Source organism: Echiichthys vipera, assembly GCF_963691815.1.
Source record: "Echiichthys vipera genome assembly, chromosome: 5".
Taxonomy (NCBI): Eukaryota; Metazoa; Chordata; class Actinopteri; order Perciformes; family Trachinidae; genus Echiichthys; species Echiichthys vipera.
In genome coordinates, this window is record NC_139830.1 from 26,356,437 (window position 1) to 26,380,973 (window position 24,537).

The window sequence follows — 24,537 nt, forward strand, 5'->3', positions numbered from 1 at the left end:
AAGGTCTGAAGAGGCGAAACCTTCTAGTTTTTGACCACCAAAGATGACAGAAAAACCTGAATCTTTTTACCCCCATGTTGTGAACCACTGATTTAAATGACTGACTCATTTTTTTTTTTTAATTATCATGAACTAAAGAGTTCCTTTACAGAAAACCTCTGATAAAAATGAAAGAAATGTAATTCCCTCTATGCAAACAATTCTATTCAGTCTGATGAAATGACTCCCATTATTCATCTTCTCTTTGAGTTTCTATGTTTTTCTTAGAAACCGGCTGAATTAAATTCCAATGGTATAGGTCACATTATCTCTTTGTCTTGGTTGAAGAAATATAATGTTTTATGAATAAAGATGAGACTAACATGTGCATATTGCAGTATACGCTCTTGTTCTTCGCCTCGGCTCTCTAGTCGAGGCCAAGAGATCTGTTTCAGCCAAACATTACGTATGCTGCCACGGGTCAGTGGACAGTTCAGTCTGCTTAAATCATCTGAATTATTCACCAGAAACTCCGAAACACTGCATTAGCTCACCACAGCTACACATCATAGTGTGTGTGAGTACATTGTGCATGTGTCTCTGTATGTCATCATCAGCATATGTTTTTTTAACATAAAATTAAAAAAAAACCTCAAACATTAAACAGCAGTCAGCTTCAAACAATGTTGACACTAATCTTCTTTAGGGATTGTGATGAAGCATACAAGCGTTGGTGTTTTCTCCGTACCAGCGGGGTAGAGATAGTCCACAGATCAAAAAGCTTGAGTCAGACTTAATTAAAAAATATTAATCATGTGTGTAGTTTTTATAATAATCACCCTTATGCATAATCGTGCAGCTAATTGATTAAGGATCACAGCAGTTGTTGCAGGGAAGAGAAGAAGAAACAAAGTACTAACAAGGTTTATTAAAAAAACAAAACATAATGGACTCATGCTGCACAGAACCACCTCAGTGAATGGTGTTTTAGTTTATATTTGCTGGTAGTATTGACAAATGTAAATGTTATGCTGTTGCTGAATTTATATTTGATTATACAGTGTCATCTGCTGGTTGATAAAGGACATTTCACATTTCTTATTTTAAGCCACAAACACACAACCGTGACAAACAATTTCAATGGAAACCAACACCATGACTCATGTATTTATTGAGTATTTAAACATTTGGTCACTGTGTGGCCCTTGAAAGGGGGTTACAGGTTAATTGCACAGCAGCGACAAACGTGTTACACTGAAAAGTGATAAAAACACAAACGCATCACCAAACATTCATTCTACCACTGTGAATACACAAACAACCACAAATAGACAACTTTCATCTTCACAGAAAAACGTTCCCTTCCAATGAGATTAATTTACATAGGCAGCGTAAAGGCCTACATTGTGTATAAGGACTAGAACCAAAGTAAAAAAACAGCCAGATGCAGCAAAGTTTCTAACGCGGCTGATTTAAAAAATATGTAAAGTCTGCAGCCACATTGTTAGGATGTCTAACTTGTAAAATCACAAGTGTGTTTTTTTTTTTTATTTGCATCTATCGGATAAACTATTTTCAAAACAGCAATGTATACATAGAGTACAGTTTAGCAAGAATAAAAGCTCAATGTCCCGACCTCTCTCTTTCACTTTACAGTTTTCAATTCTTCTGTGATGTAGCAGCAGACGACTCTGCTCCAGTAATGAGTCGGTTGATTTTGCTCTGATTGAAGCAGCCCTTTTTCTAAATTGAGCAATCATGGGTGGTGTTTGTTGACAGCACACCGCGACACTGACCTCGCTGACGAGCAGAGTGAACACCAACAGCCAGTTTGCATTCTGATTACTAACTAGACAATGAGTCAGAAATGTTAACGTTTGAGGGGAACACGGCGGAGCAACACAGCAGGGAATACGGCCCTTTTGTAGCCTTATGGATAGACAGCCATAGCTTGCCACAAGATGTTAAGCACAGGACAGAGTCGTAGCTTTACTGGAAAAAATATCCTACAGCAGAGCCGGTACAATTGATGTCTTCTAGAAAGATGTATCGTTGTCAGTGAGGCCACAGTGAATACTGAAACTTCTCCTTCAACTCTCCTTGACTGATCATCAATACCATTTCTCATGCCCTGCAGCGACACAGCCTTTTCATAACCACACAGACACAGTCCTGTCAATCAACAGTGTAAAGCTGTGAAGGACAGTTTTTCAGACGGTCCTATGCTCGAGTTTAACCATCAACAAGAGACCACTTAGCACAGAGTTTTTGGTCGAACCCTTGGGAAAAGCTGAAAAAAAAAAATAGACAAAACATAAACATTCATGTTTTTTCTGCTACAGTGAGACAATCAGGAGGTGAAGGTTCAACTTTCCAACCCTACATTTAGAAATTGGTATCTGTAAGGGAAGAATTTATTATGATGCTAGAAAAGAAAAAAAAATCCTGAATGTCTGGTACTGAAGGAGTTTAATTACTTGACCAAGGAGCACAGAAGTGTTGTCAACACAAAGTAGTGCGTGAGGCCACCTCAATTCTGAGGCTCAAACAGCAAAGATCAGATTCTTATAGCAAGAGGAGATATGCTATCATCTCATTGGCTATAATGCAGAAACATGACATTAAAGAAAGTGACGTGAGTGTTATCATTTACAGTAAGTCTGCAGCTCTCTAGCAGCCTGCAGAGTCAGATTTTTGCTTGAAATAATCAAAACAGAAGCCCACTATATTAACAAGGATTGGACACTAACACAAACTGTCTCGGGAAAAATGTAATACTCCCTATCAGTATCTTACCCCGAAGTAGTTGTTTGGAACAAAGCCCTCCCTGCCACAGAGGGAGGCCCACCACCAATCCGACCCTTCAGGTTTCTGCAGGATTGTGACCATGTCTCCCTCTTTGAAGCTCAGCTCATCTGCTGCCTGAGCCGGGTAGCTCCACAGAGCGTACAGCACCCCGCTGTTCTCAATCCCCATGGCCTCCTCCACACCTGGTGTTACAAAGAAACAGCATGTTTAACGCTTACTGAATGCTGAATGAGCAGAACACTGCCATCAAGTGTCTCAAGATCGTAGTCGCAAGAACAAAAAATAATTCCAACAGGTTGCCAGGTTCATTTTCGAGTCTGTCAAGCGATCAGCCATGTCAAGTGATGCATCATACAGGGGAACGACTAATTTGGACTAATCTATTACTTTTACAGCAGTATTTAACATTAGCCAGTCTTCAACTGGAAGTCTTTCTGTGAGTGCTGTGTAATCTATTAGCTCTCAACCCAAAATGATTCTTGTTTCTGTAGCAACAACAGACAACCCTGGCAACCAGCAACGTCCAACACTATTGGCTGCTACAATGGAAACAGAACGTGACAGAAAGTCATTGGGAAAACCCGTCAAAACATTTAAAAAAAATATTAATTCAGACTATATTTTTTTTATGGAAAAGCAATATTTTCATTCTGTACCCCAAAAAACGCCCTGTTGGTGTATTTCTTTTTAAAATATAGCTTTTATAAAGATTCTACATGTTCAACCTTTAAAGTAATGATCAGGAAGAAAAGAGTAACTATTTAGTAGTGTTTTTGGTGGATTCAGGTCCAATTGGTTTATTTGTTTGTATTGTACTTTAAGTTTTAAAGGGGTTAGGAACCGACAAAATGATTAAACAAACCGACTGAGCCAGCAGTAGACCAGCAACTCCTGTGTTCTGGGAGGTAAATTACTGTTTTTGTCACTGGAGTCTGGTGGCTTTGACAAGAGTATAGAAAACAGCTTCAGTTACCCCAATGTTTACTTAAACACGGCTGTGTGATGGTGCGGTAAAGCTGTGGAAATATTCTAAATATAGCCTACCATTAAACTGATATTGATCAGGCTAAAGCCTGCTTCTCCAACTGGGTGCTGACCTCCATCTACACTAGGTAGTACACTGAGTATGGAAATGTAGCTCATACAGCCCCACAAATCAGAACTATTCCTTTAATTTACATTGAATGAGAATATTGGCTCGTAGTCATGAATGTAAATTTGAGTTCTGTGATTGGTATTTTAGCATTAGCTATATTATTTGCACGTGGGTCAATGGCTGATGGGAGACTAAACTCAAACATGTTTAACAAGCATTTAAAAGTGCAAAGGTCAGAGCCCCAGTAAATGAAGCAACTGTAAAATGGTGTCATTTTATGATTCATTCTATTATATGACTTGGGTGTGTCTTTGTGTGTGTGTGTGTGTGTGTGTGTGCGTGTGTGTGTGTGCGTGTGTGTGCATGTGTGTGTGTGTGTGTGTGTGTAGGTCTAATTGCCTCACCCCTAAGGAAGCTCTCACACTCCTCAAACCCTACAGCGTAAGGATCACACTTCTGGGAGGCGGTAGCACCGTCACTCTCTGTCATGGCCATGACAGCAGCTCCATTCCTCACCAAAAACTCACACAGAGGACGATCGTTACAAGAAGCTGAACAATGCAGTGGAGTCCTGTGGGAAGAACTGTCCGTTATGTAGGAGTACAAGATAGCTGTTCTGAAAATGCCACTTGAAGACACATTTGAACTCTGCAGACAAAACCCTCACAGTAGCAAACTCAAAGCTTAACATGTCACCATTTATGTGCTGAGATACACAAAATCTCCGCAGACAAATGAGAGGCAGTGGTGGAAGAACTATTCAGATGAGTAAAAAGTATTGCATTCAAAGCCTTACTTATGTAAACATACAGTATGTAAATATTATCTTCATAATTTACTTAACATATCAAAAAAGTACTGTGTAGTAAAATGTCCCCTGTCAGTGTTTTAATATTATATCTGATGTTTTTAGATTAATATTACTGCTGCATTAATGTGGATGACATTCAGATGTTTCAGGTTGAGCTCATTTGAACTCCTTTATAAACTGTTGGGTAGTTTCATCTGCATCAATGCATCAGATTCTATCAGATCCTCACATGTTTGTAGTGTTGCTGTCCTGTGAGAACCACGTATCACTAAAAAGTCAACTTTTCATGGTTTCAAGAGGCTTTTTAAAGAATTAGCTGAAAAAGGAGGAGAAGTTTCTCAATACATAAAGGAACACTTCATCCTTCACTTTATCACAAACATTCAACATCAACACATCTGGACAGGAAGGGGATGAAAAACGGACATGTGGAGAGAAACTAAAGCTGTCAGACAAATGTAGTGGAGTAAACAGTACAATATTTACCTCTGAGATGTAGTGAAGCAGCAGTATAAAGTAGCATTAAATATAAGTAGTATCTCAGATTTGTACTTAAGTATAGTTCTTGAGTAAATACTTATATTCCACCACTGGAGAGAGGGTATATGAAGAATGAGCAGATATTTACCAGCCGTGGCTGTCTGGTGCACTGACATTAGCCCCAATGCGAACCAGGAAATCCACCACATTGTAATGGCCCCCGCAGATGGCATTATGAAGGGCAGTGATGCCTTCATCATTGGGTTGGCTGGGGTCGTTCATCTATGGGAAACACAGAGTGGATGCATTATCTTAACTTTAATGAAATATGTTACATGAATGTCTGCTCTCAGATATTCTCAAACTGTCACATATCAAGACAGTGTGATGTTAAATCAACACGTGTATCTGTTGTAACTGGCTTTATCCACTTCATCCTCCTTCAGAGGCTTCAGGATCCACTTGAGCCAGCTCTTAAACTAACTGCTAAAATGGAAGAAGCCGTTGCACTGCATGAGCAACTTCCAGACAAATGTATTTCTGTAGGAAGAAGCAGCAGGGGCGTGTTGGATAAAGGGATGCAGGCTCAGCACACCATCCCTGAGAGAATGAAAGGTAAATATCACATCTTTATTTCCAGTGCTTCCTAAAGTCTAAATCCAGAACTGGAGCACCAACTTTGGCACTACACTACACTGTCTGAGTTCAGAAACCCCTCTAAAAATTATGACTTAGTATCTGACAATAATGTTAATGTTGTTACCCTATACATTTTTTATTGAAGGTGCTGATTATCCTTCCAAAAATGTTTCTGTAAAAAAAGAGCTAAATATAGGAAACAGTGTAGAAGAAGAAGAACTTTATTGATCCCGCAACAGGGAAATTTAATTTTTTCACTCTTATTATTATACATGTTACACACACACACACACACACACACACAGGCCCAAAATACACACACATGCACAGACAGGACCTATACATGCAATTAAGGAGAGATGTTAGAGTGAGGGGGCTGTCAGTGACCGGCACCCCGAGCAGTTGGGGGTTCGGTGCCTTGCTCAACAGCACCTCAGCAGTGCCCAGGAGATGAACTGGCCACTCCAGCCACCAGTCCACGCTCCATAACCTAAGCTACGTATGAAAAGTGCATTAAGGCCTTTGTTTTAATTAATGAATTCATTATTTATCTGTTAATAATTGAATAATTCTCAACAGATTATGTTTTACATAAATAGTAATCATTTGTATACAGTTTTTTATGATTTTGCTTTCCTTACTGTATCAAAGCTTAGTTTTTATATATATATATATACATATATATATATAGAAAATTTGTATTTAATCATTGGGGCAATAGGATATTTTAGGCATGATCACTATTATTGGGAGCAGTTGCAGCAGTAGTAGTAGAGTAGTAGTAGTTGCAGCGATAGTTTATACAGTATTTTAAGGAATATTCATACACACACCTCCTGCACGGCCCTCTGCACTATCTCCAGTTCTCCGACCAACGATCCGTCCAGCAGCAGGACGAGCGGGCTGAGGCGAGCTCGCCTCCCAGAGCTTTTGCGCTCCTTCTTGGACCGCCGCAGGATGGAATGGTAGCTCTGAAGGGACAAACAGGATGTATAAAGTAAAACACTTACTGCAGAGAATCTCATCCGTCACAGAGATTGAAGACTAAATGTAACATCAGCTGTTTTAGAATGAGAAATGCATAATAATTAACAAGGTGTTTTTTGACAGAGATCATCATCAGTTGCTACGGGCCCATTTCTTACTCTGAAATCATGATGCATGGTGGCTGCGGGTAGAGGTGCAGGAGGTGTGGCGAAGTCCTCTCCGTCTGAGGAGCTGCTGGTCTCGCTACCATGCTCCCCTTTCTGGCGGTGTTCCTTCTTGCGAAAAAGCTTGTCAATGAGATTTTTGTACTGGTTCGGCTGGTAGTGGGAGGCACTCTTCAGGGGCTGCGACTGGTCCACAGAACCCCGTCTCTTCAGGGCCCGGGGGATTTCTGCCCGGATGCGGAGCAGCTCCTCCAGGTCAGGGATCTCCTGACTCTGGGCCTCAGGGGCCACCACTGGCTGTAGCCTGGTGGGGCTGAGGGGCCGGGGAGCTCGGGTTGGGCCCTCCATTCTGCCTTCTGCCATCCTGGGATTCTCCGAAATCACAGGCAGGTGATGAACAAAGTCCAGACGCTCTAACTCTGCATCTATGTCCCCGGAGTTCAGCACTGCACAGATGGATACCAAACCACATTATAACGCAAAGGGAGTTGAACAAAGATCCTGTGAACATAAAGAGGGTCAGAGTGCGTGTGCAAATGTTAAATGTACTATACCGTCGCTGTATACCGCTGGCTGTCTCAGCTCAGGTGGTTGCTGCGGAGGATAGGGTACAAAGTGGTGGAAGTAATCCCTCGGGATTGGTGCAGGTGGTTGGTAAGGTGACATATCACTCTCTCCTCCCAGGACTCTGGGGTGTTGGGTGGACATTGCTACCCAGCGGGGGTTTTGGAGACGCATGATGACGGAGAGAGGGATGGGCTTACGCTGACGGGACTGAGTAGAAGTTGGGGGAATGGAAATACGGGAGATGATAGGCTGAGGGTGGTAAGGGGGGTGGACTGGCGATGAAACATCTGGAGGAACTGTTATACGTGTGTTACGTGAGAGGGAACCATGGGGAAACTGTAGAGATTGATAACGAGTATCCTGGAAAAGAAATGAAAAAAGGGATATGGTATAACTTAATCTAAATCCACTGGATGGCTGTACAGACCTTTTCACAGATTTAAACATAAACATTTTAAATGTGTCCTAGTTTATTTCCTGATGCAGTGGATGTGAATGACATCAGCTGACAGGAAGTTAACAAGGACCAAGGCTGTTGCCTAGCAATATTCAGTTGAAAAGGTCTTTAATGTGAGGTGTCTCTTATAGTTCCTAACCACAGCATTATAACAAACTCTTATATAGCTTATACACAGTTGCCCATTAAGTTGGAAAAGTTCTGTTTACAGACACATTTCTCTTTTTAGTGATATGTTTGAAAGAGATTGATCAATACAGTTTTGAGAATATGTACACTTATCTATCAAGAATAAATTACATTGTCACAACCATGAGAAGAGGTCAAAGATATTTGATTCCAACTTTATGGGCAACATATACCTGATATTAACTGTATTTGATTTTATGGCAAATTCATTGTGTGATATAGCTTTCATCAAAGATCTGCCTGATCATCACCAAATGTAAAATATAATAATAATAATTAATTGAGCCGAAAGGAAAATTTACTCTTGACTCAAATACATTAAGGTGGATAATGTAACTTAATTAAATTCACAAGACAGTAACAGATGGTTTTCTCTCACATAGAGGTAAAAATGCATAAGTAAAAAAGAAATGATGGAGATTTCGAGTTAAAATAGCTAGTGAAACTCCTGTCCTCTCCCACAGTTAGGCACGTCACTGTCAGGTAACTCGCAGCAACTCCCATATCACGGATTTCTGTGGCTTAACACAGAATGGCTTATCACGGATTTCATAAAAAAGGGTTTGGGCTACAACATACAAATAAACCTCTAATACTACCTATTTGAAAGCCTCTGTGTGAAACACCACCCACCTTTTTGGGGCTTGGGGCCTGAGGAGGGCCATCGAGGTTGGATTCTCTCCAGCTGCTATTTGGCACAGACGGCCGTAGCCACTCTGTCTCTGTAACAGGAAAGTGTTAAGTTAGAAAACAGAGACTACAGCACAGGCAGAGCGCCAGTTCTCCTCAGGTTTTGTACCCAAATGGTTTGTCCTGGATTTATTCCAAAGCTTCAAAATAAAAGTCGGAGAAGTATAAGAAATCAACCAACTCTCATAGGTGTGGTGAGGTTTCTTCTCGTAGGACACGTCCAAATCTGTCTCATTCCACTTGCTAGAGCTCTTTAGCCGCTGCACACCCTCTTCTGGGAGAGAGAGAGAGAGATTGAAAAAGGAAATAAGAGCAAAATAAACAAAAGTCTCCAACACAAGTGCCAGAAAGAGTGAAATTACAGAAGGAACAGTACTTCACAGGACTGTATTTCTCCAAGATTTTAAGTTGCAGTGTTGAAGAATCTCAGAAAGAGCAACGTGACATTAAACCCAGAGTGATTACATTCTTTTGGATCGGGTTTAGTTGTGGAACAACCTGATCACATTTTGTCGGTGGTTTCTATAATTCTACTGGCTTGAAAGCAGGGTTCAGTTCAACAATGTCCTGAAGCTTAATGAAAGGCAAAAGAGTATATACAGTTATCAGTTCATTTCTATGACGTGAGAGAAGACAGGGGGACCACAGGAAGAGAGGACTGGTTCAAGGTTAGTTTACAGAGATATGTTGACAAGGAGGGAGACAGTGACACAATTAATCATATAAAGGCTGATGAGAAAGGTAAGTTATGTGTTTTCACAATATACAAGGCCATGTATCTTATAGGTAAGCTTTGATTAAATGTTTTAATAGGGTTATTTTTCTATTTTTGTGGCAACTGGAGAGACTACTATTCTGTATGTCTAAGAAGCCCATTGGTAGCATTTTCTTTTGATTTTGCCAAAGTGTCAGTCTCAGTTTTACCAAAAGTCAGCTTCTGGACTGTTTGGTGTTTATAAACACAACACCAGAGATCTATAAACGACTGCTGTGATTGGTTGCTGTCTCTACCTGCTCCTTTGTCATGCCAAATCTAAATACTGCAACACAAAAACCTGATTCATCACCAAATTGGAAAAGATCAACATTAAATGTGAATAGCTGTGGTGTAACACAGCTCTGAATTTCTGGACTCCATGAACTCAATTAACTTCCATTTATCTACAGCCACTTACCAGGCTGCCTTAACGCAGCAAAATTTCGTGGGAGCGTGTTGGACGCTGGGTGATTGAAGGACAGTGGAGAGCGACTTCTGTCCGGGCGAGGCGACCTACGGCCCATCTGGCTGCTGTCGTAAGGGCTCAGCAGGTTGGAGGAGGATTGGAGCGAGGCAGACCAAGGTGGCTGGTCAAAAGAAGCCGCTGTGGGGCTCGGAGAAGGGCTTCTATCCACGTAACTGATTGAGCCTCGTGGGCTCCTGTTGTATCGAGAGGGGGAATTACGCCTGGGGGGTTGAGGCGACTGTTTGGGGCTCTGCTGCCCGTACGAGTAGCTTTCGGATCCAGTTTGAGGAAGAGGAGAGTGTGACCTCCTCTGGATACTGGGGGATGAGAGTGGGCCGGGAGAGTATGGTTGGTTTTTGTTGCTGGAGAAGACGGAGTCTATAGGACGGGGAGTTGTTGAGGTCGGGGAGAAAGGCTTGGGGCTGCCATTTCCACTGCCACTGGAGGTGTTGGACCAACTGGAGGACTCAGGCCTCTCTCTGGAGATCACAGAGCTGGTCTGAAGGGAAAAAGCATCTGTTATTAATAAATGAGGAATGACTTTATTACAGTGCTGGGTAGTTCAATGTACACATTGTTTCACCTTTTTTTCTTCAATGTTTTTTATTGAAAGTATGCTACAGTGGATACAAAGAACTGACAACTTGACCGTGAGTCAAAACAAATGCCAAACTTTCTGACAGTTATAGGAAAATGAGTCAATAAGGGTCAATCAAGAAGATGAAGACCAAATAAGATGGTCTTTCTCCTTGTGTGTTTATTCCAAATCATTTCCTTGCAAGGAAAGCCCTCTTCAAAACGCCTGCACAAACGGCTTCCGTCTCGAAGAGTGGCCCCAAGGTCAGGTTCTGAAGAGTTTTAAATACAGATAGTGCAAAACAGCCCAGCTGACGTTTACAGAGCACAAGGCCGACTTGTCCTGTGCTTTGAGTAGCACAGAGTCATAATTATAAATTTCAGTCCCACTATCACAGGATAAAGGGAAGTATCTTCACAAGATATACAGGGCTGTACACTGCATGCAAAGATAAAGAAAACTTCTGCATCATGAGGAGATAAAGAGTATTATTTTTTCCTGTGTTTTAAAACCCAAAACATGTTAATTGTAATTCCTGTCACATGACTTTTCTTTTTTAGATGTTACAGGAAGGAACAACCAATCTAAAAAAATTATCGTAATAATTAAAATAAAAAAATAATAATACTTTTAAAAAATAGCATATACAGAGAATACAAATAAAACACTTAACACAAACAAGGACAAAATAGTGTGCAAGGTGGTGTGGGGCCTATCAGTCAGGAGGCAGAGAAGAATGAGAGGTGCAGAATGTTAAGAAGGGCTGCCACTTGTTGTAAAACTTGTGTGTGTGTTACCTCGCAGTGAATATTTAATTTTCTCTAACTTGAGGATCGTGACATCAATGAGCTAATCGAGAGCTGCGGAAGCTTTCGTGGACTTCCAGTTAAGGAGAAGATGACGTTTTGCCAGTAAAGAGGTGAAGGCTAAAACGTCTAGTTGCTTGGAAGTATCACGTTTGTCATATCCAGGAATCCCAAATATAGCAATATGGGGAGAAACAGTTATCGTCATCCAAGTATTTTTGACATTGTATTAAAGAAGTTCTGCCAGAAGCCAGATAATAAACATTGTCTCATCTTAACAGCAGTATTTATTTTACTATTGTTCTATGTTGAGTGGTATAACCCCAGGATCACCTTTTTGCTTTTAAGGAAGAATGATGAGGAAGAATCACTAATGGAAAACCCAGATGTCAGTAGCATGCTAGAGGGTTATCTATGGGCCTCATTCACCACTAACTTCTTCATTTTTTTTCTTAAGAACAGTCCAATGAAAATTCCACATCTTAAACAGCAGAACTGTTCACACCTGTGTTGTTATCCCAATTACCCCATTAATTCAAAGCATGTGCAAGCTGATCCTAGTGAGCACAGGAACAGTAAATGCCCTGCCAATCAACATAAAAGGGAATGAGACTGCAGGGCCATGTGCACACAACGAAAAAAGAAGAGAAAAGTTGAGGGAATGAAGTCAAGAATGCCCAAAGAAAGTATAAAAGGTATGACTTCAATAGTTCTGAAGAGGAGTTACTCCTGCAGGAAGTGAACGCCAAACAAGCGGGCGTATATTTAGTAGCGCCTTACTCTCTGCAAATAGATCTCCCTCCTCAGGGCGTGAGCTGCAGCGTCTTGCAGCATCTTGCAGCAGCAGTAAATATATCATTATGTGAGTAGGTCTAGGGTGCAGAAGTAGGCCACTTCGGGCCTATAAATACCATCATCAGTCACTAATTATTGGATGGCATGGTTCCTACTTAACATATCTGATGTGAACTGAAGTGTCAGTACAGTGTTTATTTATTTTAAAAGATCATAATTCTATATAAAAGCATGACAACTAGAATTATAGTCTATATCCATGACTTACATAATGTATGTAGTGACGACTTTGAAGGAATTTGATAAAACGTATTTAGTGTATTTAGGGTGAAACGAGAACAGCACGGAAGATCTCTACAATCAGCACAGTTTTAAAATGAATGTCAACAATTCAGTATCTGTTTCCCTGTCTGTTGAGTTATGGTGTTGAATAATGGACAGAAACGTTATGACGTCACAGTGAAGTTGACCTTTGGCGTTTTGGATATAAAATGGCATCACTTCATTTTATACTGTTATCCATTTGTGTTAGATGTTTTCATAATTACCGCGGGAGTTCCTGAATTCTAGTCAAAACGTCTTTTGTGAGGTAACAGTGACCTTTGACCTTTGCATCAAAGTTGAAGAAAATTCCTCCCGGCGGTTCCTGAGATATAATGTTCACAAGACTGGGACAGGTGGGTAGACGCTGTGCAGAGGCCTAATGATTGTTTTAAATTATTATAATTGACAGAAATATTCTCTATATAATATTATACAACCGTATAATTGAGGAAAACTCAACAACTAATTGTTTTGCACAAACACGTCAGCGCTCAAATGTGTAAGCGTGCTCTTGAGTGTGCGTAGGTTTGTTTCTTACCTAAGGACAAATCCCAAAGAAGAAATTCCTTCATAAGAACAGTGTCACTAGAAAGGGACACCCTCAGAATATAACTGTTACAAACTGTTGCAAATAAACACCTAAAAGGAGGAACCCAGTCCTTCAGGTGTGTGTATGTATGTGTGAGTGTGGGTGTACCTGAGAGCCAGAATTTGCGGCGGTGTTGTTGTTGGAGGAGGATGCCTCCTTCAATAGAGAGTTGAACTCCTTCGATAACTCATCTGCTGTAGCCAGCGATGCATTCAGGTCATCATTTATACTCTGGACTGAATACAAACCACAGAAGCACAACAGACAATTAGCATGATATTACTCCCATGTGCACAAGTATACACTGAGCCAAACAGAGACAAATGAGGTTTGTGGAAACTCACACAGCATGCTGCTGCTATAGCTCGTCTGGGAACTCATGGCTGTGAGGTAGCAGCATCCGGCTCCTGAAAAAACAAAACTGTCATTAGATATAATGTCACACAACAGCTTCAACCGCCAACACTTTCACAATCTCATGAGATTAAATTCCCATTCAGCACTTAAGACGTTTTCTGGGTTGGCCCGCTTCAACGATATAACGCAACACAGATTCATATGAACAAGCTCCGCTCTCTGCCCTCTAGGTTCCTATCATTTGGGATTTGGTAAGAGCCTGTGACTCTTACTTTGATGTAACACAATTAGACTTTCTGTGGCTTTGAACTGAAAAGAGAGTATTTAACCCTACCCTTTCTCTCCTGCTGCAGGCTCTCAGTCGTCTCACCCCTTCAGGCACTCTAACAAAGAACCAACTTTCTGTTAACACATAACCTGAACGCCCTTCATGTCTAAACAAGTCGGCGTTTCCTCACACATGACACTCTCACTCACTAAATGACATCACAGCCCTCTGAGGCAACTTTTAGGAAGCTCGTAGCAATGACATGCTACTTGTTCCAGCTTAACATCACATATGACTGGTCTGATTGAACACTAGTTTCAGACACACAGACAGACAGAAAGAAAGACAGGCGTGTGATAGTCGGGTGGATGACAGAATATACTAAGAATCCAGACAGTTGTGTATGTCAGCAGGTAGATAAATCCAGACTTGCTTCAAAAAGCAATTCAAATAATCATTTATGCCAAAAAAATCACTGTATACATGATAATAAACAAATATTATAATAAATAATAAAGACCTTTAAATAAAGTTGATGGATTTCCGAGTGCTTATTAGAATCATTCATTAATTTTCCACCTCTTGTCCCTATCGACAAGCCGATCCCAGCAGACATGCTAACCACTCCATGGCATATTCTTTATGAACTTAAAATACTAAATATTAGTGCTTCTGTAAAGCCTTGATATTGGGAGGAACCATTCGTTCATGGTATTTAAAAGGGAACAGCTGGTCCTGATATGGCCTTCGTCTAGACACCTAGACCAGATAAATGCTGTGTTACTCTAAACCTTGTGTCATTTCCATTGGACAGCAAATACTATGTGCATGTTGGGGGTAATAAAACATCTCAAAACTGAAGTTCAATTGTATGATTATCCAAGTGTGAGCCATCCTAACACACCTGTCCTAGAGTTACACCCCTGCCCTAGTTTGACTAATAATGGCCATGCCAGTGTGTTCTCACAGACAGACAGAAAGTGAGGTCAGTCTCTCATTCACTGGTGATTCAACCACTAGACCTGCTGCATGACCACGCAACATTTCTGTGACATATTTAGGCTTTTCCTACTTCAGAAACAAACCATGGCTGCTCTTTAGCTCTTCTTTACCATCAGTGTGTTGTCTTATTGTATTACAGACATGATGATAAATGGTTCTGATTTACTAAATGGTTGTTTTCTTTTGCCCACTAACGAGTCTTGTTCTATAGCTATAGTGATGCCAGAATATGCTCCATTTGTGGGAGGTTGTAACTTCAAACTTTTTTTGTATCTTGTTTATATGCAGAAATAGAATACAAGACGATACACAGATTTTTCTGTCAATAGTGTTTCCTCCTGCTCCAATTTAGAACAGATCAAAACTTTACATGAAAAATTATATGTATAAAAATAGAATAAATAAAAGTGAAGCGGCAACCTGAAATATTAGGCCAACACAGGAGTCTCCAAAACTGCAGTACCTGAAATGGCCCCTTGAAGCTGGCTCACAAGGCAAGTCCATCCCTGTAGACCCCCTCTGTTAAAAAGCCCAACTTTACAGCAGAAACATGTTTACAGCCTGCTATAAAAAAACGGCCCTGGTCTCTTTAAGTTCTGCACGATATAGGGCGAGGACGCTTTGACAGGAGGGTGCCGTCACAGGAGGCTAATGTCAACTGTTGGCTTCACTCGGCCCCCTTCAGTTCCATCCACACTTCACCCCTTTGCCTATTTTTGGGTTAGCCAGGAGCAGGTGACTGCCAAGATGGTGACCACCGCCGGAGCTGCAACACTACACTTTATTACAGCTCTTCAAAAACATATGGGTGACGTCACATAGACTACGTCCATTTGTTTTTATAGTATATGGTGGAAATAGAAAACAAGATATGATACACTGTTACAGATTTGTAATTGCTTGACTGTATCAGAGATGAAATTAATATCAATATTACTTTGGTAAAATTAAAAAACAAAGCTGCAGATATCCCTCAGACCTCTTTTTTTAATTTGGGCATGAAGAGAGGGGTAGGATGTTTATCTTTGTTGCCAATCCAGCTTGTTTTTAGGCCTAATACAATAGGTGCACATAAAAATCGTAAAAACTAGATCGAGCTTGTGTTATCCCCAAAGAAATTTCAGCCAAAAGCAACTGGACTTGGTTATTTGTCTAGGAAGACGTTTCAACCCTCTCATCCAAGAGGCTTCATCAGTTCATGTACGCATCTGACCAGGCTGGGACTGGTCCAACTGTCTGGTGTGGAGATCCAGGTTTTTAACCTCTCACAAGGCCGATGATGTCACTGAAACACTTTGTGCTCCAAGTGCCAACGGCCATCGTTAGAGTGGCAGTCGTTGGTGGGAAGTTGGTTTCGACTCTGTTAGTGCTCTATTGAGTCTGAACGACAGTCGTTGGAATCACAGGAGGCCATTTGTGAACAGTTGTTCTTTGAGGTGTGCGGTAGCTCAGTGGTTAGAGCAGGCGCCCCATATACAGAGAATAAAAGTCCTCGCCCGGGTTCTCTCTCCCCCCTGTTTCCTGTTAATCTTCAGCTGTCCTAAGAAATAAAGCCATGAAAGGCAAAAAAAAAAAAAACTTTCCAAAAACTAGACCAAGCTCAAACAACGTTTGATTACGAACGTCCTTCTAAGTCACTGGACAGTTGAACATTAGCCAGGGACGGAGAAAACATTGCGTGTCAGGTCATCAAACTGAAGTGTACAACACAGCCAGATAATAGCTGTTCTTCACATGCTGTGCTGTACTGTGCTGTTGTGGGACTTGGCGTGTCTCACATTCCTCACCACCCCTCCCAGTGAGGCATTCACCTCACACACACAGTCTGGGACGCTTATCTACAAGAGCAGCGCACACAAAAAGATACTCTGACTCACAAAGGTCAGGCCGATCACTCATTCATTCACTTCACCCCTTCTGGTTTTCTCTTTACTGGTTCTACAACAACTTTTACTGTTTGAGTTACCTTTGTCACACTGGTACATCATCAGGACTATGTTTGATTTGATTTCCTTTTAGATTGATTTGTACAAATTCGAGGATTTCTTTCTCAAGTTTATTTCCCTCTTTATTCAAGCCTAATTTCACTCTAAATGTGTAAACAATAGCAACCTTAAGGTATAACAGTATGTAATCAAGTGCAGTGGTGGAATGTAAATGTAGTAAAGTACATTTACTCAAGAGCAGTAATTATTTGTCTGACAGCTTTTACTACTTTCATATTCACTTTATTGATTAGAATATAATCAGGAAATACATCCTGATACACAGTAAAGTAGTTCAAATGAGCTCTATTTTGATCTGCTTCAACAAAAATGGGATGCTTACACATTAATGCATCAATATTTAAACCATATACAATTCTTGAAATGGGCCATTCTGCATAATAAGTACTTCTACTTTGATCCTAATACTTGTTTACTTCTATCCAAGTAAACTGCTGGATACAGGACATTACTTGTAACAGAGTACTTGTGCACTGTTGTGTTGGTACTTATATCAGATATACTACACACACACACACACACATATATATCAGAGTACTCTTTACACCTCTGTTAAAATGGTTAAAACTAACACAGTGTTTATTTCAATGTATAATGCATTTTAAAGGGTTAATTTACAGGATAATAGACAAAACAACAAAAGGGGATTGCCTTACTTCCCTTATGACTTTATACTTTTCCTTCTATCATCTCCGCCATGTTGTGTTCTGTTATTTGGAGGTTTTGAAGCGATAGATTATTCGAATAATCTCCTTGTTTTTGTTTTTTTATCTCGAAATTGTCTTTGCTTTACTTATCAGTATATTTTATGACTGTGCAAATAAACTAAGGAAAATTCAACAGCCTTGGTTAGACTGTGTAAAATGAAGGTACTAAGAACAGAAGCATTTAGGGAATAAATATTTATTTTTTAGGAACAGGCAGCGCGCATGCAATTATCACATATCAAGTTACACCTTAAAGTACACATGCCGCAGAAAGGGGTTGTTCGTGTATCAAAACGCAGAAACATAAATCATCAGAACATGTAAAGGCGACTGACAGGTTGTGGCCACTTCTATTTCAGTCTGCCTGATCTGCTGCTGCACTTTGGTTGGTTTCTCAACAGAACTTTAGTGGAAAACCTCATATGTAATTACTGTCCAGTTCCTTTCCGGTGCTGTGATTACATAGTCAGCTGGTTCTAACATTTAACATACAACAATTAGTGCTATCGAGTGGTAAAGCCAAGATGAAAGCCACAAGATGAAACCAGGGAGGAGAATTGAACTTAAACTTTGTTAACCAACACTCAGAAAAGCAGAGTGATCCTGAGGGGAGCAGCAGGAAGACTTAAGGATTAAAGACAATAATCATTAGCTTTGCAGAATGCCAGGGTGTGGCTGACCACGACTCCGAGCGGCACCTCCCTCTTTCTCTTTCTAACCGATTCTTTGAGTTTCTGCTGAACTCCATACTTCTATCCAGGCATCCATTCATTTCCTCCCCCTCCTGTTGGTTCCTCCTTCATATCCTTCCTTCAGACGCTCTGCTCTTAGCAACCAACTTGGCTGAGACTCAATGCTCAAAAAAAATCCTCTGACAAAACTAAATGCTTCTGTTTGTGGCTTGCTTTTTTTTTTTTGTTCGTCATGGAGTCCTGAAACCTAAATCACCTAAATCCTATGTCATCGTGCTCAAAACATAAACTAAATGATGTCCCACAGGAGAATAAACCACTTTAAACTTATTTAAAGGGACAGCTCTTTTTTTTAAGTGAGGTTGTATAAGGAAGTTATGCATGAGTATATAGCCTATAGTAGATGATGGTCGACCCACCCTCAGTTTGGAGGAGCAGGCAGGAGGACAGGTACTGAAGTTAAGCAATTTACTTCTGTGGACTAATTAATATCATTACGTAATCTATATTTACAATATTTTCACTGCTTTACCTTGTCATCAGACAGCCCTTTACAAGGGGAAACTGAAGCTGTTACATTACTCTCTTCAAAACCACCAGACTCCTTTGGATATAAACGAGTTACTCGTCTATGCTGCCTCGATCGGTTTCTACGTTTTCGTTGTGTGTAACTTTGAAGTGAGAACTCCTGTGTTCTGTGAGGTAAGATGGTGGTTTTTGCCAATGCAGTCTGGAGGCTCTGATGAGAGCATAACAGCTTCAGCTCCTCCTGCATAAACTTCAACAGGGCTGTCTGTTGCTGTCTGCTTTATCCCTTTAATAACTCTGGAGCAGCTTGATTTGAAATAAAGCCCTTGAAGGTATTTTCATGTCAGAAGTCCAATGTCAAAGATAAAATGTAATGTTTACATTGGCTCACCACTATCTCATGTGATGGGAATCGCTTTAAATAGGTCATTGGCATTTTGGGATTCTGACAGGAGAGAAAGACTCATTGTGCAAATACAAGTGGTAGGTATTGTGTAATTACTGTATAAAATATTGTGAATCTGTGTAACAGTGCTTTGCCCTGCTCTTTTGCGTATGATAATATAAATCTCACTGCCACAATGCACCTCACATTATGCTATTGTATCTTTCTTATTCGTTTATTCATTGTATTTGTCAGGGACAGTGCATATTGATGAAGATTGCTGTAAATATGCCAGAATCTCAAGAATTTCATCTGTTGTCCCTGGCCAGGTGTAAAGTGGCATCCTAACATCAAGACGCAAGTTTAAAACAACAGTTTCAGTACAAAACACAAAATAAAAGTAGGACAAAGAGTAAAGCAACCATAAAAGCAGGACAAATACATCAGCAAGAATAAAAGCAGAGCAGAACAAAGTGCAACAGAGCAAAGGCAGACAATAGCAGCATACAGAAGCAGACACACGCACGACAGACATACACAAAAACATACAAAAGCAATCACAGGCAGACTGATCTACATGTATTCACACTGATGCTGCTTGTGTTTTTAAAATACAACTCTGAATATTTGCAATGATGCTGGCATCGTTTTAGTCTGTACAGTTGTTTGCTTCTTTTTGCTTTCTTTTGCCTCGTATGTGCAACTGTGTGACCTTGAATTGGCTTGAATCGAATCTGATAAATTCATGGGTTTCATCCCCAGTGTCTGCCACAACCTCAGAAAGAGTTTCCCCCAAAAAAGCTTACCAACAGAATATCCCCTCGGATCTTATCAAACTATGACCGAGCTGCCATAGAGAACAACTTGTACCCGTGTTGAGCTGTTAAGTAACATTTGACTGTTTAATGATGAATGAATTCCATGCTGACATACAACATACCATAACTGTCTCATAGATCAACCATATCTTCTACTTACATATTTCCACAACTGTAAGCTCCTCAGGTACAAAAACTCCACCCAAAGTATTTATTTGAGAATGCTTGCTTACACCCTGAGTTAGTCATTGAAATTTTTCTTGTTCTAATCGTGACAGCAACTGTCATTGCCAAAGAATACAGCCTTTGAGCTCTAATGATCTCAAGATGAAGATAATTATCAGTCTGTGCAGACACTAAGGGTACATATGTATGCATACGACTATTTCTAAAATGATGACAATCACTACCTAGACAATAACTGACATTCATTCTTCTTGTTTCCTCGTGCTGCAGGCTCTACTTTGGCATAACAGCTTCTCGCACTATCCCAGCTATCCCTTTACTTTTAGAGCAAAACTGTTCTCCACAGCATGGGACTTAGGAATCTCTCAGTGCCACACAACATAACAGGCATTTCTGGCGAGTTGCATGCCCCGTCTAAAGCCTGCAGTGTTTTGCTCATGCTGAGGTGCAAAGAGCCTGAAGCAGGGCCATTATAATACCGCAAAGTGACAAATGTGTGTACCTTGCAAGTGTGAGCATGCATGGATTTGATCACTTTAGGAGAAAATCCAACTACAAGTACTCTGGTGACATAGGGAACAGTTTGTCATAAAAAAGCAGGTTACAGCAAGTGCATTACACAATGCAGCTCAGCTGGTTTTTGACCGACACCTTGCAGAACACACAAGTTGGATACAAGCCATTTAAATCCTGCTCTGACAGGAAGGTTTTGTTTACTTGCAGATCAGCAGCCCTGCTATCAAATAACTGACACATCTGAATCTCTAACTGGCGGTCGCAAGAGAGTGTAAGGAACTTTAAATGTTAGGATGGATCTTTTTGTTTAGAACAGAAACACTGCCACCATAAAGTTTCAACATTAATATCACATAGAAGATAAAGAAATATACCATTCAGATGAAGTCACATAAATCCGTGTAGAGAACTGTGGCTGTGTGGAGGTGTGTGGCTGTCAGTAAAGTTAGTGAAGGGTGCTGCACCAGTGCTCAGCTGGCTGTTGCTCTGGAGCTTTCCTCGGGTTGGAGACTTCGAGGCACACCAGGCTGACATGGTAACATCTGATTCTCATTAGTTTGGGAGCAAGCTCCTCCTCGCATTCAAGACCCCTCACAATGAACGAGAAAATGAATAGGACCATTCAAAGGAAACTAGGCGTTTTCAAGACTGTACTTAACCGGCGCTGCGAACAAAATTTAAAGAGCCACAACACTGACGCGATCTTACGGGGGAAAAAAGTTTTTTATCCGCCTCACGCAGTTTTTCCTCACGCAGATACGTGCGTAAAATTCGTCCAGGGTGATTTCAAATACTTCCTTACCTCAAAACAATGACAGCCTGTTCGTATGTCTGCCCCAGGTCCGAGAGGAAAGCTGAGCCGTGTTCAAAGTGCCTTCTCTTCCGCTCAGACTGCCTTTCTCCGCGGTGGCGATCGCTCCAGACATTTAGTCATAGCTGCGCACCGAGTGGAGTGATTTTGGCTCGGAGTCCAGCCCCTCTGGCTCTGTGCGCCGCTGTAACCCGAGCCAGGTGTTCCTACCACAGCTGGCCCAGGTGAAGCATGTTCACGGTGACATGCCAATGACATGACAGGCAGTGAATTGTGTAGGCGCAGGTATATACACGCTATAGACAGCGTTATAACCCCAGGCGGCATCAGTGGTGGAGAGTAAGCGTCGTTTACAGCAGTACTTTTATTGGGATGTTCGTGTTCTGCTTCATGCTTTCACTTTTTACTTTTTTATTTATTTGACATTTTGTATTTTTACAACATATAATCAACAAACAGGTATACATTATAAAGTGTTATTATGATTAATGAACCCAGCAGTATACCAAGTATTAAAATTAGCTCCACCTTTACCAACTGCATTTACCAAGACATTAGTAGGCTATTTATGATCCATAATCATATAAAATACATGATTCTGAAACGGGCCGTGAGTACTTTATATTTTGGGTCAACTTTTTTTTATTTTAGTCAACTTTGTTATGTTAGTTTGAATGCAGGACTTTGACTTGTAATAAGAGTATTTTTACACTGCAGTCCACCTGCTCTTTGCATAAATATCTGAGTATTCCACCTGTGTTATAACCCCCTTTGGAATAATCCTAAATGCTCAAATATACAGTTTTTAACAATGGAATATTATACTTTTATACATTTATATGACAAATGTTAAAGATGTTCCACCTGCATATAACCGTGGACACATATCTTGTTTTAGGTGATAGACAACTATCAGAGGTTTAATCTAGTACTGCAGCACCATATACAATGTAAAGGAAGATGTATGTGCATTATGACATGCCAAATGTGGTAGACTACAGGTATGGCAATGCTTAACATGCTAGAGAAATGGTTTAATGTCAGATGTATGTTAGGATTCTGCATTATTGTATATCCCTGGCTGGAAACCTCATTCGTCACATTACATTGAAGGTTGAATATGTAGAATCTTTATAAAAGCTATGTTAAAAAAAAAAAAATACACCCACAGGGCGTTTAAGGGGTACAGAATGAAAGTATTGCTTTTCCATAAAAACATTTTTTTAGTCTAAACTAATATTTCACTCTTTTTTTCGACATGTTTGACAATTACTTTCTGTCACATTCTGTTTCCATGGTAGCAGCCAATAACTTTGGGCGTTGCTGGTTGCCAGGGTTGTCTGTTGTTGGGTGCAGCTACTGTAGGCTTGCACTGGGTGAAATGGAGTTTGCCAATCCTGCATCTGCTTATTTGTCCCAGCAGCTGAGTGACCGGAAAATGGGAGTAAATATAGGCCAAGCATTCACTCCATGGACTGAGATAAAGGAGTTCAACTGCATTAAAAGGCACATTGAAATGGCTATGTTTCTCCTTCATCAGTCACCTAACTTTCATGTTTACTTAGATGTAATGTCTAACGGTAACATCTAACGGTAACGTCTAACGGTAACGGCTAATGGTAACTGTCAGTCAAGCTCCTCTGCAACACTTGTTTGTCTGGTGCAATACCCTGGAGGGGATGGGTTCAAACAGACTCCGGTCTCCTGTAGGCTACAAGGCTGAGTCTGACGAACATGACAACCCGACTGCTGGAATTATTTTTTGTTGTTGCGACTACGATCTTGAGACACTAGATGGTGGTGTTCTGCTCACTCTCTTTACTCAACCTTTAATGTACACTATATACCCGATATGACCAAGTTATTAAAAGGTCCTACATGTACTTAAGTACTGTAGACTACTTAAAACATAAGTACAATTTTGAGGTACTTGTACTTGGGTGTTTTTATTCTACTTTATAGCACTCGCACTTGACTGCAATTCAGTGGCAAGTACTGAATGTTTTCCCCTACATTTATTGGATAGTATTAGCTACTCTGCAGATTCAAATTCACAATAATCAACAAATATGATGTATTATTATGGATAAAGATGAGACTTTATTGATCCATCAGTGAAATTCACAAGCAACTCAGCAAAAACCTCCTCCTTTACCAGCTGTAATATTAAAGTAATATTCAAGCATATGTAGTACCATTTACCAGACACATGCTTGTCAAACATGCATGTGGCAAGTAGATTTGCTTTACCAAGCAGCTCATTGGTGGTAGGTAAAATTTGAACATTCACTGGCCAAATATGAATGTGAATATATTATAGCTTACATTTTTCAGTTATATGTTTCGATGCTGATAGATTTACTTTTACTGTAGTATTTACTGAAGTACATTCATCTTCAACCGCTTGTCCCTGTCGGGGTCGCGGGGTGGGGGCTGGAGCTGATCCCAGCTGACTGGGGTACACCCTGGACAGGCTGGTGTGGTGTCAAGCAGAGACGGACGCCAGTTTATCGCAGGGCACAATGAGACGAACAGAGACAGACAACCATTCACACCTACGGGCAATTTCAGAGTCATCAATGAAACTAACACCTGCATGTCTTTGGACTGTGGGGGGAAACCGGAGAGCCCAGAGCAAACCTGCTGGTGTGGTGTGAAAGCAGAGAAAGATCAAACATTAGGCAATATTTTGGTAGGTGTCAGTATCACTGCATCACTGGTTGTGAAATGTACCTCTTCCAAAGAAACGTCTGTGTCGACATATGAGTTTTTCTAGAAACGCTAAGATCACACTATTTAAAAGGTGAGTCAATTCTCCTTACTTGAACATTGGCGTTTTTGTATTATAAAATATATCCTAAAAGCAAAACTTCGCACTAACAAACAACACAGTACACAAGGGCTGAAATAAAGCTTTCTATAGTGCTGAATAGTTGGTTTACTGTTGCATTTGATTTATATAAAAAACAAAGCTTTTTCTGTTATAAAATTACTTTTTTGTTGAAACTTTGCCAATACTGTTTTTCTTCTGAACTGCAGACGTCATAAACACGTGGGCGGGTTTGTGGCTGTCAATCATT

The 24,537-nt window shown here is 40.5% G+C and overlaps 1 protein-coding gene across 1 annotated transcript; it reads right to left on the minus strand.

Moving 5' to 3' along the window:
* Positions 1 to 1,132: 1,132 nt before the first annotated feature.
* On the minus strand, positions 1,133 to 21,596 carry ppp1r13l (protein phosphatase 1, regulatory subunit 13 like). The gene is made up of 13 exons (XM_083913506.1): positions 21,449 to 21,596; positions 13,526 to 13,588; positions 13,290 to 13,417; positions 10,043 to 10,589; positions 9,049 to 9,141; positions 8,811 to 8,899; positions 7,519 to 7,891; positions 6,959 to 7,410; positions 6,647 to 6,784; positions 5,323 to 5,456; positions 4,288 to 4,454; positions 2,776 to 2,969; positions 1,133 to 2,269 (listed from the first exon to the last, which is right to left on the minus strand). The coding sequence occupies exons 2-13, from the start codon at positions 13,560 to 13,562 to the stop codon at positions 2,234 to 2,236; spliced, it is 2,388 nt and encodes a 795-aa protein (XP_083769632.1). The 5' UTR covers positions 13,563 to 13,588; positions 21,449 to 21,596; the 3' UTR covers positions 1,133 to 2,233.
* Positions 21,597 to 24,537: the final 2,941 nt, after the last annotated feature.

Bases quoted from the DNA above. Each gene is read 5' to 3' on its own strand.
- ppp1r13l (XM_083913506.1), bottom strand. From the start codon at position 13,562: ATGAGTTCCCAGACGAGCTATAGCAGCAGCATGCTGT. The intron at 6,785-6,958 runs GTAAGAAATGGG...TTGTCCCTTCAG, and splicing joins CCATGCATCATGATTTCAGA to AGCTACCATTCCATCCTGCG. The intron at 4,455-5,322 runs GTAAATATCTGC...TTCTTCCCACAG, and splicing joins GCACCAGACAGCCACGGCTG to GACTCCACTGCATTGTTCAG.